At 35.3% G+C, this 19,048-nt stretch overlaps 1 protein-coding gene across 1 annotated transcript in view; it reads left to right on the forward strand.

Moving 5' to 3' along the window:
- Nucleotides 1–10,519: 10,519 nt before the first annotated feature.
- GPM6A (glycoprotein M6A) overlaps nucleotides 10,520–19,048 on the forward strand; it is a 109,413-nt gene continuing 100,884 nt past the window's right edge. Inside the window, exon 1 of the mRNA XM_083862501.1 lies at nucleotides 10,520–11,058. Coding sequence (XP_083718627.1) covers nucleotides 11,022–11,058 — 37 coding nt within the window. The 5' untranslated portion in view covers nucleotides 10,520–11,021. The remainder of the gene's footprint in view (nucleotides 11,059–19,048) is intronic.

Here is a 19,048-nt window from a genome sequence, read left to right on the forward strand (position 1 = left end):
CTATAATCTGCTAAGAGCATGAAAAATGTGGGGAAAAATGTGCAAAACCCATGTGTAGCTAAGCTAGCTTCCACTCTTTCTCAAATCTTTAATTGCATGCTGTGCCTCCAGTATCATCACTTTCAAGGGTTTTATGCCTTCTCTGAGTACTTAATTTTTTAGCTCTCCTCGTAATTTCTTTTTTAACAAGTTTCCTGATTTTTAAGGTTCCCCATATGAACTTCAATAAAACAATGATTGATATGCTCTGTTCTTTTTCTCTGTTTTGTCATAGCTTTTCTGTGTGTTGCTGTATGTTTTGAAATCTAATGCCTCAGTGTCTCACTGATTGTTTTCCTTCTGTACTGATGTACTCAGTTGATCAGTGCCTTCACTTGGGGCAAAATTATATTTACATTTTTATATGTGTAAATTGCTCTTTCTCTTTAAAAATAAGCAAAACAAAGATATTATACTTTGGTGCTTATTATTTTCACAGGTATCAACATTAAAAAACCCCACCTTGTTAGTGCAGGATAATTTAAAAAGGCACATAGCAAGTTAGTACTTTATTAAACATCATTCAAAAATTATGTGAGTGGTTAATTGACATCTGAGATTCCTTTTAGGTTTTATGTGCTAAGTATACAAAATACTTTAGAAGTTATAGGAACATAGTTTTTGCACTAGATATGCATTCTTATGATCTACATTATTAGCAGATAGATTTAGAAAGACAATCTTTGTGGTTATAAGGCATTACACAATTGAGAAAAGAGTGTTCATTTTACTATGTTGCACACTTGAATTCTTAATGGTAAAATAATGGTAGAATAACTGTCATGAGCATAACAACATATAAAAAATCCTGATTTTATTTAGCCCAGATTTTTCTGTTATTTGGACCACAGTCTTAGACAGACTAGTAAACTTCCTGAGAATCCGTTACCAGAGTAAGTGCTGGCTTTACAGTTATTAAATTTATACAAGGATTAGTGGAAAAAATAGTTTTTGATACTTTTATCCACTAAAATTCCTACAGCAAAGGGTGTACATTTTAATAAGTGCAAAGAAGGCTTAGAGGAATCTGATATTTGAGACATATCTAAACCAGTAATCAGTTTACTTCTGTTAGAGTAAAGGTGATAATTACAGAAATGTGGTTTGGTTTGCTGTGTTTTAATCATCTGACAGCCTTTACTCTTTGTGGGAACCTTTTTTTTTTTTCTTTTGGTCATCTGAAAACTGATCTGTAATCCATTTATGTGATTTAGTTTTCCAGATTAGGAAGATCCTCTAATTATGTTGTATTAAGAGATTGCAATTAGAATTTGTAATGGAATCTTAGCTTGAATACCACCCAAAATGTGCCGCTTCAAAAAAAGAAATAATGTTTTACTAATCTTTCTTTCCCCCAACTTGTCCTGTTGTAATGTTGCTCTGTAATAAGAATATTGAATGCTACTTTGAGTTTTTTAAAGGCAATAACAGAGTAAAGTAAATAACAGAGATTAAAAAAGGGATTACAGGATCCAGCGAGTTCATTGAACCAACATCTTTAAACTAGTGCTCATGGAAGATATTTATAAACTGTTCTTTTGTAGCCTGTCATTGAACACTCAGTTTCGGTTAGAGTTTTTAAATCTCTTTCTCTGATTTCCTGGGAATGATAAGGGGTAGGGTGAGGGATACAGTGGAACACTCAATGTATGTTCTGTCAGGACATGATTTTTACATGCCTTTTGTTGAGGGGCATGCATATTGCATAAAGGTCTCATTTGTTGGACACTGCATCTGAATAGAACTACATAGGAGTATATATCTGTATGGGCATGTTTATGTGCATAAATCTACATGTTATATATATATACATACACATATACACATACATGCATATTTTTATATCTAGGTGCACTTCATCTCTAGCTTTGAACAGTGTTAGAAAGCTGCAATTTTTGTTTTTAAAAAATTCATTTTTGAGTTTTTCTTACATTTGTTACATTTAAGTTATAAGAGACAGGTATGCATTGCTCATTGGGGGTATGCCAAGGAATAAAAAGTTTGCTGGTAAACTGTTACACGCGGAGTCTAACTTCTATTATTTTACAAATTGTATATTTGTGATTTCTCAAGTTTTAAAAAATACGGCAACTAAAATTGTCATTATAATAATCATTAAACATCTATGATTTTTTCAGCTTGACAATTTTCCATAAATCATAAGCTTTCTATGCCAATGGGAGGACTGACCCAGCAGCCAGTTTATTTATCCTTTTTTTTTTTTCACTCGACTGCTAATCTCCCTTTTTTGGCTTCTTATTCCTTTCAGAGCTTGGTTAAAATGGATGCAGTTGGAAAAAAGTCAAGTGTTAGCAAAAATGTAGTTGGCATCTACACAAAGAATCTACTGTAAGGTGATCCCTGTTTCTCACTTCTGTGCCTGGTAAAAATCATGGAGGAGATCATTCTGGCCATTACTGAAAAACATTGCAGTCATCAGTCACAGACAGTACAGGTTCGTGAAGTGAAAGTCCTGTTTATCAAACCTGATGGCATCCTTTTATGACAAGGTGGCCCATCAGTTGAAGAAGGTAAGGCAGTGGATGTAATCTTTTTGTATTTCAGGCTTTTGATGCTGTCTCTCACAGGATCCTTCTGGACAAAATGTCCTGCACACAGCTAGATAAGGGCATCAATGCAGCAGGTAAGCAACTGGCTCATGGGTCAGATACAAAGGTTGCATCAGACTGGGGACATCTTAATTAATGCCTTGGATTCAAGACTCAAAAGAGTACAAAGTGTGTAGAATATAGTAAATTGGGATTTTAAGGAAGGCAAAGCCAGGTCCTGCACCTTGGAAGTGCGAACTGTAGATGTACATACAAAGTGGGAAATAAGAGGCTGGAGAACAGCTCTGTGGAGAGAGATCTGAGGGTCATCACTAATAACAAGTTGAACATGATTCAGCAGTGCCCTGACAGCCAGGAGGGCCAACCCTGTCCTGGGCCACATCACATGCAGCATCACCAGCTGGGCAAGGGAGGGGATTGTCCCGCTCTGCTCTGCACTGGGACGCCCTCACCCTGAGTCCCATGTGCAGTTCTGGATATCACTATGCAAGAGGGGTAGAAAGTTATTAGAGGTAACAAAGATGGTGAAGGATCTTGAGGGGAAGCCTTATGAGGAGCAGCTGAGGTCACTTCATTTGTTCAGCTTAGATAAGGGAAGACTGAGGGGAGACCTCACTGTAGTTTGCCCCTTCCTTTTGACCAGTGATGGAACCTGAGGAAATGGTCTGAAATTGTGTCACAGGAATTTTAGGTTGGAATTAGGAAAAAGTTCTTTACCCAGAAGGTGTTTGGGCACTATAACAAGCTCCCCAGGGAAATGGTCACAGCACAAACTTGACCAACTTCAAGGAGCATTTGAATAATTCTCTCAGGCACATGGTGTGTGTCTTGGAGCTGTCGTGTGCAGGGGCAGGAGAGTGACTTGATGATCCTTGTGGATCCTTTCCAACAAAAGATATTCTGATCCTGTGTCTCAAGTTGTCGAAAAGTCTTAACTGCAAAGATTGTTTTGTGTCAAATAATGAACAAAGCCAATGCCTAAACTAGAATAATGGGGAGATAACTTTAAATTAACCAGCTTGGATGTTGCAGATAGACAGAATATTATTCTGTGGTTTGTATGCTGTACATGTGCAGGAACATGGCTATTTGTTCTGTGTTGTGATTTGTGTGGAGAAACTTTAGTATCTGAAGTGAAAAGCAGAAGAAATACATGAACTATAGACATGCCCCTCGTGAAGTGCAACTCAACTCCTTCATCTGTAGCTTGTAGCCAGGGCATGGATAGCAAATAGTGAAACTTAAGGTAAGATTTAAGCATAATAGTGTTTTAATGATGCCTTGAATTTAGTCCGTTACACTTGCACATGGTGAACTGTGGTAGAAGTGAGGGATCATGAATTCAGTCGTCCTATGTGATGCTTGTGTTTCCCAACAGGAATGACTGAGCTTTTTATTAAGTAGGAGCAAGATATAACTGATAGTGACAACTGTTTTGAAGCATTCTTGTCTGTGCATTTTTATTTTTGGCCTCTCTCCTACTTTATTTCCATACTGTTATATTAATTTATTCTTGTTATAATTAGTGCATGTTATGATGTTATGTGTATGTTTTGTATTCTTCTGTGCACAGCTGCTTTCTTAGCTACTAACTTGGGAGTCCTTGTCAAAACAAAGGACTATACCTTTTGAAATTGTCAGAAGGTGCTTTCAGACATTCCTCAAATTTTGAAGACAAGACAGAAACTCTACAGAGCCAAAGAGAAACTTGAATGCTTTAATAAACCAATAACCTCCAGTGGAGCAGAGCCACGCAGGGAAATACGCATACTGTTATTGCATGTAGGATGGTTAATATTTTTAATCAAAGTTTATTTGGCTCCATAAGACTGGTGGGAAGGAAAGAGAAAAAGGGGGTTGGCTGTAAATAATTCTTCCATTCATCCGACGCCAAAATTTCGAAGATACTTGAATGAACGCTATGGTGTACAAAGACCACAAAAGTCAAGGGAGTCTCAGAGCATATTAAGGTATGAAATCTCTCAGCAAACGTGATTACAGCTTTAAATAATTAATTGATTAAAACCTAGAAGGGCCTAATGTGGTCATTTAGACCAAACTCCTGCATAATGCAAGTATTAATCAGAAAATTGCTATGACCTAATTAAATTTAAGTTTAACTAGGAAAATACAGATTATTATTTAGTTTTAAGTGTGTGTGTTTGGGTCCAAGAATCCAATCTTGACTAATTTCTCAAGTGTTTGGAAGAACTAATTTGAATATAATTTCTCTTCTCCAATGTCTAGTTTCAAATTCCACTAATGTCAACTTAACTTTAACAACTTCCTGTTAGATCTGTTTTCTTGTAGATATTCTGGCATAATGTAGGTGCCTCTTTTCTTTATTCTTAAATTTGCCATCCTAACAACTTACTTTTTTAAATTGAAGCTGTACCTGTGGCCAGTTTTGAAGTACTTCCAGTTTTCAGCAGCAACTTTGCATTGATGACACCAAAAATGATATGGAATATTTCAGTGATAGTTATGCCAGTAGGGAATCTTGGAGTATGATCATACTGATTTGGTTTGGAGAAGACCTTTGAAAATAGTGCAATCCAAGTCCCCTGATAAAAGCAGAGTCTGCTAGAACTGTATGTGTTGAGTATGCTGCCCTGTGAAATGTTCTTTTTGTAATCACTTGATCTAATGCATGTCTGTATGGGTATTTATAAGTATTTCCACTTCCTGTAGAATCTGGGGTGAAAAGGCACTGTTGGATGATCACAATGCTGTGCTTATGTTGTGACATCCAGTTTTGAAAGGGGGTGTGAACAGCTATCCATTGTTGGGCTTTAAATATACTTACAGGCTTACTGTTGATGTTTAGAGTATCCATGTGGAGAATCGAGCCATTACACATAGAAACCCATATCTAAAAATGTATTATTGGACATCTCCCTCAATTATACTGGCATTCATGTTTAGTTGATTCCTCTTCATGAATCCATCACCCAGGAGCATCTTTTCAGAGTTAAACCTTATCGACTGAGTTGCAGTATCCTTTAGGAACATGGGCAGCTAATTTTGATTCCAAGATACAAAAGGCATAATTTTCTTAGTCTTAGGTATCAAAATGATTGAAGTTCTTCAGAATTTTAGAGGAATTATATTGGCAGTGTTAACTAATTTTACTCTGGAAAATTTTATTTATTTTCGAAAGTAAAACCAGTAAGAATCATGAAACATAGCCAGTCAGACTGAAGGTTTTTAAATTACAGATGGTACTTACGACAGCTCCAGATAATAGTCTGAAAGTATATTAAGACTGGTATTCTGAATCAGAGATACTGTTAATCATTTTTATTATCTTTCTCCTCTTGATCGATATAGCGTATATGAAATATATATTTGAATACTGATATGAACAGGTTACTTCTTATCTCTTGTGTTTTAAGTCTGAATATCACATGCAGTGATGAAAGATTTTCTCAGTGAAGGAATTTTTTTAACCAGACGAGACTTTCACAAAGAGGTCAATTTCTGAATACAATAATGATGTTAGTGTTTAGTAGTATGAAACATAATGAGGTTATATGCAAGGAGGTTGTGTTCTCACCCTCCTCTTCAATAAAATTTCTGCTTCTAGATGTGTTAGAATATAGAAGAATGCAGAAAGAAATGAGAATAAATTATGGTCATCAAGGAAAGGATGTCCATTATTCTTCTGTCAAATGTAACACTCAGACTTGAGCACAAAAAAAGAAAGAGGTTTTTTTCCACTAGGTGAAGCCCTGTACTGAAATTTCTCTAGGTTATATGACCATCCTACTATCTCTTGATAGCTGTGTGTTTTAAACTGGTAGTTCGTTCCTCTAGAAGAATATAATTTCCTCAGAAAAAATAATTATTGGGAATTAGTAGAACTATACAAATCCCATCAATGGGGCAAGCAACAATATTCTGCTAACGTTACATTTTGCTTTCTACTTTCTTCCTTCCTCTCTTAACATTCCATTTCCCCATTAATTCTGATAATTTTCATGTCATTAAGCATTTTTTCTTTCCCTGGACACTTGTGTGACTGTCTGCTATGAGTTAAACTCAGGGCCATGTGCTCTTGGTTTATTATTCTGTGAGTATCTCATGAAGTTGTAAATATGAAATACACATCCCAGAGCAGACATTTAGAGACATTTTGGAAGTCTTAAAGCTTCCCAATGCTTCCTTCAACACCCCTCTGTTGGGATATTCCAAAGATGAAAAATGCTGTGCTAATATTTTATAGTTACATTTCAATTTTGAACATAAAATATAAATAGTGGAGCACTCTAAATAGAAAATTGGAGTGCCAGTTTTAATTTTTCTATGTTTTCCAGATTTCTATAATCTGCTGCCTAATTTACATAAAATAATAACTATCTGTGCATCTACGTTAGTGTTTAGGTGAGTTTAGGAGTGAACTTTTAAAATATGTCCTACTTTTCCTCACCTGCTGTATTTTGGTTTGCATCATAGAATATTCTCTAAGAACATAAATTGTTTTTATGTTTTCATAAATGTTTTATATATGCATTTTATTTTTTCATCTAATGAAACCAGAACATGCTTTCCAGGAGTGAACTGTACACCACTCGAACTCCTGAAGGGCAGTCCATCAGTGGGACCTGACTAGCATCAGTCCAAAGTCAATTCCTTCCAAGCATGGAGAACACATATTGCTTCACTCTCCATATCCATCACAACTTCCTCCTGTAGTCACAGACAAAATAGCTGAAGTAATCTGAGCTGGCTTTTGATTTTTCTTGCTTGGTTATTGAGATAGTTGTATTAGCAACATAAATAATTTTGTGCTTTTAAATTATGTATTCATAATCAAGTTTATTATGTTGTCATGATTGAGACATCGCTGCACCACAACATTATCTTTATTGTGTAGTTGAAAATCGATAGGACTGAAGGATGGAATGGTAAACTGATTTGAAGGCCATACAGAACTGGGAGTAAAAGTCAGGTGTTTGTCACGCTGTTTAAAGCTGTAAGTGCTCAGCTACATTTCATAATATCATAATGGACACCAGGGGATCCCTTAATGTCATCAGCTTCCAATTATTCTCTTGATTAACTGTTTATTTAGTCTCATTATATAGTTGGATGTTCTGTGTTGCCTTGCCTTTTACAATTGCCATGGTTGTCCAATGATCACTTGCACCAATAATCTCATTTCACATTAAAAGGGAATTTTAGGCAGCTGAATGTAGTTCCCACTAGCATAGCTCCTTTCTGTATGAGAAGTGTTTCCAGAAACAGAAGCTTGTGTCGTTTCTCTATACAGTTTTAAAGTAATTTATATATCACCGATGGTGAATATGTTTCTCAGTATGCTGAAGAAAGAAAGCCTCTGTGGTTGTTCCTTAGTCACATACAGTTGGCATTTTCTGCATTGGTATGTTATTCTGTGTAAGACTTGCAGAGCTTTTCTGTTCTTTGACTTTAGGATTAACATCTATTCATAATTTAATTTTGAAAGGTCCTTGGAGCAGTTCTAAAGAAACATCGGGTAGACAGATTCATGTTTCAACCTTGTTAATAAAGTGCAGTTAAATATGAAAGAAGCCTACATGAAATCTTTCACATTCTCTTTGTTGCTCACTCTCACACAAGCAGTGTAGATGACCAGTTAATAGCACCTGAAACTAAGCAGAGTTCTCTGAAGAAGGAGCTTTGGCACTTACATAGTTTGGAGGAGTTGTTGCTTAATAGAAGGAGTTGTCAGTATCTTCATAAAAATAATATTTACGAAGAAAAATAGATTATTGTAGGGGTGGCCGTTAAAATTAAAGCCATTTTTTGTCAATGTTGTGCTTTGCTTCATCAATTGCAGTGATTTCATCTTAAGCTTTGGCATGTGAGTGTAGTAGGCTTTTTAGGAAGCTAAAAATCCTGTCATTAAAATTAAGGTGTGTGAACCTGATGTGAAAATGGCCGTAGTGGGAGGTACATCAAGGATTCATTCAGCTCAGTATCTCATATATTTGTGTCTAAAGTAGTCTGTCTTGGAAGTAGAATAAGAAATGGCTAAAACTTTTTCACAAAATATTCCTCTACTCCCCAGTAATTTGCAGCTCAGAGATCTCATTTCTATGAATCCTTGTGATTCAGATTCTCCTTGTTATTTTGTTGAGTTCTTTTCCCCCTCTACAACAGTCTGCTACAAGTTTTCACAGCTTAAATACACATTGTTTAATATGCCTTTGTTTACTTCTGGGCCTACTTTCTTTGCAGTCCCTGTCCCTTTATTGAACAGGTTGTTTCTTCTCGACCTTTTTATGCCACTCAAGATTGTGCCATCTTTATTGTATCTTCTCCTAGTTATTTCTTTCCAAACTTTTTTCTTTTTGTTTCCTGTTATACTTGAAAAAAGTTTGTATGTATGTTTCAAGGAACAATATATTCCATTGTTGCAAACATCACTGTTGAGGATGTTGGTCACTTCAAATATTTGTTGCTATTGAGAAACAGAACTTAGAAGTGATTGGCCAGCCTGGGTAAAATATTTGCCGGACCCTTTTTAAAATATGAAACTTTGTTAATGCTTATGTAAGGAAAGATTTTGAAGAGAAAGAATAGCAGAGGAGACCCAGGAGATCCGTTTTAAAGGAAATATGCCCCTCTTAAAAATTATCTGAGAGAAAAATTTCTAGAAAAATGGAAGACACTTAGTTCCTATGGTGTTTGCAGCACTTCTATATATAAAGACCTTCTCAATGTGTTGATTTTTAAATCAGTTCAATTCCTCAGATAAATTAGATCTGAGAATGAAAAAACCTGATTTTTTCCAGTCATTCCATAAAATTGAGCCCTAGAAACATGAATTAAAAGGGAAAAAATTGGTAGGAAATATGCTGAGTTATAAATAATGATTTTGTTATTTAATTATATATATACATTTAATTTCATACATGATAATTACTCTGATGTGAACCAGATGTGAACAGATATAAATGCAAGCAGGTTAAAAAAAAAACCAACAAAAACCCCAACAACCCCTCCCAAAAGCCCCTCCCTAAACAAAATCCCAAACAAAACCCAACCAGCCAAAGTAAACAACTGGATTTTTTTGTCTCAGAAGGCAGAACTAAGTCAATGTATTCAGATAGCATAAAGTAAATGGATGAGCTATTTATCATATGTTAATAGGAATTTTCAGCCATAGTAGTTTTTATTGTTTAAGTTTTAGTCACCTCCCCAAGAAGGATGAGAAGTTAAACCTGCAAAGAAAAATTGGAATTGTGTTCAGTTTTCACTTTTGGTGAAATAATGAAGTCTTGAAATGATGATGTATTACTCTGTAGACTAAGGTACAAAAATGCTAATTTATTGCTAGACTGCAGCGTCCAATTTGCATTCCAAATCAGACTGCAGAGCTCCCCAAATTAGTAGGTACCCTCACAGTATATTTAACCTATGTTTTTCCGGAGCAAACTCCTAGCAGTGTATGTGTTTGTATGTACTTCCTCATGTACATCTCCACATGTGGTGATTCACCGTTTTAAGATCCAGTTATTTTAAAAGAGCTTTGAAAAATTTGAGATATGAGGAATCAGAAAAAGAATTGATGCAAGAACTGTTTTAAACCTCTGAACTGCCTCTAAATTCCTGTTTACTGTGACAATGAGCATGTGTGTAGTGCATAAAATTTGCAGTGATTAATGTCGTGTGTTAAATTGTGCTTGTGTGTGTAAACACATATACATACACACAAAATTGTATTGCTATAAAGATTTTTTTAGAATACTGTAAGGGCAGTAGTGTATATTTGTTGTTAGTTCGCAATGATACAGATATATGAGAAGAAGGGAAATGAAGAGTCATATTCTTAAATGTGCTGATACAGGAGGAGGGGGAGAGGCGGGGGGAGAGAGAGAGAGAAAGACAAGTAATACAGCATAAAGAACCCACAGGCATTTGGGCTTTCCCACTTCAGTAGCAAATAGGGGGAATTATGGGTTGGTGGTCTGCTTCCCCTTAGGAGAACACCCCTCCATCTGTTTTCAGTACAGCCTGTCTTCAATTTAAACACAGATTTCAATACAAACCTCGATTTCTTTACTCCATTTTATATGCAAAGTGAGGCTTATGAATCGATGTCATTGCCATAAGGGCTCAGACCAAATTTCCCCCCAAAATTCACAGGCTGTTCATTTGAATACCTGCTTACAGTGGTACACAATGGGCAGCTTTGAGAAGAAAAATTGATAATCTTCACGGAAGAGTAATTTGAATGAAATTACACTTGACAGCCCGTCTCCAAGCAAACAAGGAGAGTGAGGAAGCCTTAGCTAAGCTCTGAGGACTTGCCTAAGCCTCTGCTGTTGGAGCTTCCCAGGGAAAAAAAAATCCACACTTTTTCCTACATCTGACTGAAGCTTTTGATTAATTCTCTGTAGCTGTTTCTAGTGAAGAAAGGTAGCCATGGAAGAGAATATGGAAGAGGGACAAACACAGAAAGGTATTTTTTTTAAAATTGCTTTTTCTTTGCATGGAGATAATTATTTTGCTGTTCCTTATTTGCCTTAGCAGCATGCTGTAAGGTTGGGGGATATCCATATGTGGCAGATGGGGAAAGACGTATTATTTTCATATGATTTACTTCATTTTTTCTCTCTGCAGTAGCACATAGCATTAATATAGTGACTGCCAGCTGATATCTAGTATAAAAAGAATGTAGGTAGCAAATTTTGCATCTATATGAATAATTCTGCGAGCATTTAATGCAGCCTGCTTTTCAGACTAGTCATTGTTAATGTTCATTTATTTTACGTTTTCACGCTTGTCTAGCTGGGTCAAGGGAGTCTAGTGTGACTATGAGAGAGCTACTCACACAATATTTGGAGCTGGTTGCAGTTGGATATCTAACAATGTAACCAGTATTTACACCTTGAATGAGAACCCAGACTGAACAAAGACATGGGGTACATTTTGTATATATTAGGCAGTACTGAAATTTCCCTCTCCTTTTTTGCCACTCTGGTTTTGTAATGTGTTGCAGCAGACTTGCTATCGTTCTAATATTTGCATGGCACAGATTTGCATTTTGCAGAAATTAATTTTGCAGGCTGCAGCTGAAATTGCTTTAGCAAGATGTACATATCATGTTCAGAGCATTTCTGTTCCATGGCTTGTGGTTGAAAACAACTGAATGTTGTGGGAAATGTTAGCACTTAAAGGTCCAATTTAAAGCGATTGTGGACAATTAATTAATGTGTGGATCTTTGGGGGACAGTGTTTTCAGTCTTTTCACTTAAGTGTTATTCTGTACAAGCGACATGACAGTAGTGAAAAGAACTGAGGCTTTTTTCATTTTTCTTTACTGCAAGCACAAAGGGTAACCCTAGTGAATATTTGCTGTTAAGTTTTTATTCTTTTCATTTTACATTTTTTGAATTCACTTCCATTTTTGAGGAGGATATAGGAAGTTGTCAAATAATTTAGCACAAATTGCCTGTAAAGGCATATTTTTCTGCACTGAAGCCATATTCTGTTTTTCTGCTCCCTGATCAGTCTACTTCCTACATGTAAATGTCGTGCTTTCTCATTATAAGTGACCCATTTAGACAGAATGCAGCTTTGAATTGTTTATGGTCCTGACTTGATCTAGATGCACAGTATATAGTCATGAGAACATTAAAAGATGATTTATGTGCTCCGTGTGTATGCACACTTACAATTATAGGTAAATAGATTAGTATCTGATTACAGCAGTTTCTTCAGTTGAATTTTATTATTTGTTAATGAAAGATAGAATAGGAAAGTACAGGACAGGTCAGTTTTTCTGTTTTGTTTTGGTTTGGTGTGGTTTTTTTTCCCAAAGGTAAAATCAATACTTTTACTGCATGATTCAAATTGTTTGGGTGGTTTACACTTAGAAATTGAAGACATGCTTTTTAAAAAATTCTGAAATGTGTACTTTAGCTTCTTAAAACAAGTAAATTGAATTATTTGACCAAGGAATCAAAATACGTCATTGCTATCAAATGAGGTTGCTTGAAGAAACAGTGTGAAATTCGAAATCTCTAAATTCTTATTAGAGAGAGGTAAAAAAAAATGTGAATAATTTTTGCATATTGAAAGTGTTTGTTATAGATAAACTGTGTCCTCATTGTTCATATGATAAGCAGTTGAATGACCAATAGCCACTCAAAATGGTGTGATTAATAGTGTGATTACAACAGCTAACACTACTTACCCCCCACCCCCATTTAAAATGCCATGTGTTCAGCCTTTTTTCTCTTTAGTGGTACCCAGCTGTCGTTACAGAGAGTGGCACAAGAATGTTAAAAGCTCATAAATCATGTGTATTTTTCCTTATTGGAGTGAAAGGGAATGCTGCTTAGTTTCTGTGACCATGCCTGGGAACTTGTCATTTCAAGATGTCATGTTCCCTCGTTGGGTTATTTTAGCTTTTAAAATGTATTTAGAATTTCAAGAAAATTTGCAATTCAGGAGGCAAATTAAAAAAATATTTTCAATTTTTAGTTTTCAGAGGTGCTTGATTGCATGCTAGAGAAGTGTAGGGATGATTATGAAATCGTGGATCTCCTTAAGTTTTGCATTTTGCACTTGAAAAATATTGACTGTACTAGTATGATGGTTCTCTTTCATAGTTTCTAGGGGTTTTTTGCTTTCATTTAGTGTGATCTATCTACTGTGGGCTTAATTGATATCCACAGGATAGTTCCAGGTCATCCAGATCAATTTTGCTAATTGTAGCACTTCAGAAACAGTAATTGTAATTCATATATTCTATTTTTCATCCTCCTGCCATCTCGAATTAAATGTTCCTTTTCTTTTCTTTTTCTGATTTCTACAAAATCAATGGGAGTATAAATTGTCACTGCTTATCAGCTCCTGTGCTTTTCAGAGCAGATGCTTTGAACCTCCCACTGAACAGCATTACGTCTTGCTAGCAGCCATGATGGAAGTGAATAACTTCATATTGATGCATTTCATAAATACGATCAAGATAGCTCTAGGAGATTTAGAAGCCTTTTTATTTCTGAGAATTTTATGAAATAAGCAAACATAATTCTTAGCACAATGTTTCCAAATAAGGACCTTCTGCCACAGTCTCTCAACAGTCTAACGTTTAACACTTACGATTTCTTTATGTCTGTATCTTGGAAAATTATTCCATTTGGAAAATACATTCCATTTTTTTTCCTCTGAAAGTAATGACTTACTAGAAACTCACTTCAAAGGGACATCTTCCCTCCACATTTTCTTTCTATTGGCCGCAGAAAGTGTGTTTTCGTACTGGCATCACTACTCTTAATATGGTAAAATGAGATAAGGCTGTTGCCCAGTAGTGTTTTTGTGTAAAGCTGTAAACATTGAAACCAAAAATAATTTCTTTTCATAAATATCCTCTTTAAAGTACTGGAAGACTTGTAGTGCCTCCTTCCCTCCCTTTATTTCCTCTTGATGTCACATTTCCCTTGCTAGGAAGTCAGTACAGGTTGGGGAGGAGGTTTCAAAGGTATTTGCTCTGCAGCTATCTCTAGCTGTCCAAGAACTGAACGTGTGTAGGATGTCTGTCTCAAATGCCTCAAAAGTAAATTGACACTAAAATATATTCTAAAAAGGTAAAAAGCCACAACATCTCAGAAATATCAACTTGTTCACAATTTCTCGAACACTGACATTATGTTACGTGCTAGACCTCGAACATACTAAGACATTTGATTGCAAATTTGCTGTCTGGAAATCTCACAATAACTAAACTGGATTTATTTTTCAAAAAAAACCCCAGGTCCACTAAGAAGCAGAAATTTCACTGATGTCTTTAAGGATGCTAATTTTGAAAACCTCATGCATAAATTGCATGTGGCAGTGGTAGGTCTCAGCTGCCAGTGTTTAAAAGACAATGATGTCAAACTGATAACTTTGTGATGTGGAAAAAGGTACATGTCCAGTTCCTGCATTTCGGATCTTCCCTCTGTGACAGAACTAAGATTACAGTGGTGTCCCCAGCCCCAGTTATTCATCACAATAAAGAACTTTTCAGAGGGCAGGCACTGTAAATTTTTGCATTTGTAAGGCAAGTGACAGATTACTCTCACCAAAATCTGTTTCAGAAAAGAAGAGAAATGTTCTGGAGCACAGTAAATCATACCATTTGCACTAAATGCAAGATGAATTTGCCTTTTTTAATGATTCATCCATAACTTCATTTTGAAGTTTGAATTCCTATGTAAAATAAAGTCTTGGGAGTGAATGGAGCATCATGTGTTTGTACAGCAGCAAAAATGAGGAAGGATACTAATTTTACTTAAGCTCTAACCTAACCTCTAACTGTGTATACCTAACACAGTTAAGGTTTCACCAGTAGGATAGCAAAAAATTATGTAGTATTATTGTGACTAGAAATGATTGAATGCCAGAAAATGATGTTTGGCCTGCATTAGCAATAAAAGTGGATCTGCAGCCTGTTATCAGAGCTTTTTCATTTGTTGTCACAGCATACCAGTAAAGAAGAGCTTTAATCAGAGTTTTGGAACAAAATCGTAAGGAGCCTAGAATGTCATCAGTAAAATGTAGACACGGCCTCTGCTTCTATAGTCATGAGAGGGTAAATTTTTTCCTCTTGCTTCAGTACTTTTTGGAAAATGGCAGACTGACTTCGTAGGACAGTATAGAGTAGATGAAAATTGTGTTTTATTTCATATTAAGAAATACTAATGGCCAAACAGTTCAAACACTGCTGGCAAGCTTTCCATCTTAGTCTTCTATGTCTTCCTATTTGCCTCTTAGAGAGAGGAATATTTCTTTTCTTTTGACTGTCATTGCAAAGTTGGCTAAAATGAGTGAGGAAATCCCAGTATTTTGCACTTTGACATTTTTTTGTGACAATACTTGTAAATAAAATGGAGGAGTTATTTTGTAAATGCCACATTGAGAGCCATGCTTGTATCTTTAGTTAGATCCTTTTTATGTTGTTAGTACTCAAAAGTAACTTAGAAATAGTTTTTAAATTTGGGCTCTTGAGTAGGAAGTAGCAGACATTTGCTGGCTGATATTCTTCATACCAAATCTGGATTTGTAGCGCTTCATTCTTAAAGAAAACATGGTGGGCAGAGGTCAGTCTCTATTTACTTTGGGAATACCTTTTCAACTTAGTAGGCTTGTGTTCAGGCTTTCCCAAACTTCTGTTCAAACTGGATTTTTGCAAGTTGCTTCAGAGTAGAATGGTCTTGACTTTCATCATGTTTATTGTTTCCTGTTCTTAAAAATGTGAGTGTTATAATAAGAGCATCAGATAAAATAGTCACTTAACCACTACAAAGTCACTAACAGAGTAAATAAATTTTCTTTGTAATCAATGCTAAATATGGAAATAAATTTTAGCATCTGGCAAACTATCTCACTGTATTTCCTGCTTAATACTCCTTAGTAGTAAATCAATATGGTTTATTAAAGAAAAATGCAATAACAGTCAATATGAATTTGAAGTGAATTGTTCTAATACTGTAAGAGTTGTTTTCCTTTATGTAGTATCTACAGGCTACCTTACTTAATATTCTTGCATAAGGAGCACTGACTTGTAGAGCTGTAATTTGAATATGTTATTATTCAATACATTAGACTTTTATTAATAGATAATGATGTAAATAAATTTAGTCTTGCTTGCTTATTTAATCTTTAACATTGAAATGTCTGCGTTAATAGTAGAAAACTTTGTATTTCTAACAGGCTTAACATTATACTAGTCCTAGGCATGAAAATCCAGCATTAATAGGACTTAATTATAATTTTATATACACTCTTTCAGGGCAAAAAAACATTCCAACTGCCCCAAGGCAGATGGAATCCTCAATTCAATGTGTGAAAATTTAAGTCTTCATGGTTATTTTGACACTTGGATGTCAATTTCATAAATAAGCTATATTAAAAAGATTTTTCATAGGAGATGTAAATGCTTAGGAAAAAAGTGTTGAATTTATTTAAATCATAGATTTACACTAGTTAGTGAAAAAAATACTGTATCGAAATAGCAATGCAAATTTATAAAAAGCTTTTTTGACACTTTGTGAAAGTAAAGGCTCTCCTTTGGCGAAAAAGGGCTACTCTGAGTTTCCAATTACTCTAAAAAAAGAACTTCCTAAGAAGTTAGGAAAGACAATGCAATACTATAGATACAGCAAAATTATATTTGATTCAGCTGAGTGCTTAGATTCCTTATGGAGAAGGATTGAGAGATTGTTATACCTAATATTCAAATTATTTTCATTTTAGATTGTGACTGTGCATTCATTTCTGATAAGTACCTTAAACAATTTGGGAATGTGACTTTGTGGCCTATTTTAAGTAGCCTCCCACTGCACTAAAAATTCAACATGGAAGAATGGAGGAAATTGCTTTCTTGATAAAATAGATTTTACCTATTAATTCTCCCCATATACATAGGTGAGAGTACGTGATTTCCTCCTGGTAATTTTGTATGGAGAACTGAGTAGAAAATTATTAAAAAAAGAAAAAAAAACCCCAGTCACCTTTTTGGGCTCTTCTGCCTCAGATTGTAGACAGGAAGAATGATTTTATAAAACCCATGAAGATTATAGGCAGCTGATGGCCATCACAAAACAGAATGTGAAAAGGCAAGGGTGAATATTGATCTTATATGAAATACTTTGTCAGTTAATATTCTGTTTGGCAATTCTATTTCAGAAGAATTTTCAGGCAATTCAAGTGACTTAGATGCAGAATTCCAGGCAATGTCTTATCACGTGGCCGATTTCTGAGACAGGCAGCAAGTCCCACTTTGGTGTGTTGTCACAAATTTTTTCATGTGGGAGTGGGTAGTTAGAGAGGCTTCAGTTCCACTGTGCAGAGAGTGAGGAGTAAGCCTTGTCATTTTCTCAGCTGCAGAAGGATCAAACTCAGAGCATTAAAGCTGAGAAGGTCAAAGGTATACACCAAGTAGGAATTAACAAAACTAGGAACTGTTGTGTACATGTGCTCTAGGGCCTTATGGAGGAACAGCACTGACAGAAAAATGGCTTACATATTCTCTTAGCTTGTCCATGGTAACTCTTATGCTTCAAAGCATTAGTCTCAAGAAGGCTAATTTTTACCATTTATTTTTTTGCCTCAAAATTTTTCATCTGCTTCTTACTAGTTATCATGTAGGAGTTCAGTAATCCTTCCAAAATTTATACTTCAGCCATCTGGAACAACATTTTTCCAAATAACAGTTACTGAAATACAACTACTAAATGCAAGCAATTACTCTTCTTTTTACACTTATAATGCACCTTACAGTTGTACTTGGACAGTTTCTGAGGACTTTATTTGGTTCACACAGTGAAAGTTTCATTTTCTTTCCCCAGTAGTGATAACAATACAATTATATGGCAAAGGACTATCACAATAAATTTAGTATCAATTTTTTATATGTTCAGTTTTTAATAGTGGCATGAGGCGAATAGTGCATTTGCTGAGATTTTGGTACAAAACTACACCAACAAAAATGCTGCACTTTTGGTATATGAGATTTTCAGAGAGGTACTACTGCCAGAATTCAAAAAAACTTAAAGCAAAAATATTTTTTCCCCTCACTTGTCAGTACCTTCTTATTCGTACCCCAAGACTGCGCTTTTAAAAAATTCCTCTTATAAAAAAAATAAAAAGAAGCTCTTTTTGACTGTTATCCTGGCTTTCATTTTTCTCTGGAAGCACTTTCTTTACTTTCTTTTTAACGCCTGGAAGACATGGAACCTAAATTCTGCAACATTTTGAAATTTCTTCTAGGAACATGTAATAGAAGATGACAAGTGCTGTATGCTTATTAATTAAGTCATAGCTGGTCACATCTTACTTCTCAGGTTGCAGAAGAATGATTTTATACAGGCAAAATTGGACATTAAGGAGGAATTTGAAGGAAGAGAGTGTCGTAGCATAGCTAAGTGATTAGGCAGGGATTGCTCTGCACCAAGGCACAAAGAAAAAAGTCGAGATGATTGATGATTGCGCTGATAGAGATTCAAGAGAGGCAAAATGAAGAAAAGAAGAAAGAATAAGCAGTAGAATATGAAATGCTTTCAGAGGGCTTCGGAAGTCTGAAACTGATATGAAAATAGAAGAATCTTATGATCATTTATATTGAAACAGACCTCTGAGGTCATCAGGACCAACCATAAACCTAACATTGCCAACCCACCACTAAACTGTGGTGGAAGACAATATTAGAGTTGGAAAAATATTTGAGTTTTACATAAGAACTTAATAGAAGCATAAATTTGAATTATCTTTTTAAAATAGTGAGCAATTAATTTAAGCACATTTTTCCCCCCAAGTAAAACAGCAGCTATGTTCATAGCTACTAATAATACCATAAAATTACTATGGTAATATTGTAATTGTGGGCAGTTTCTGGCTATTTAAGCTATTGGAGGCTGTAGGTGAGGGAAGAGGGAGAGTAAGTTTGGTTTTATCTTAAAGTG

The sequence above is a fragment of the Zosterops lateralis genome (genome assembly GCF_965231275.1).
Source record: "Zosterops lateralis genome assembly, chromosome: 5".
Classification (NCBI taxonomy): Eukaryota; Metazoa; Chordata; class Aves; order Passeriformes; family Zosteropidae; genus Zosterops; species Zosterops lateralis.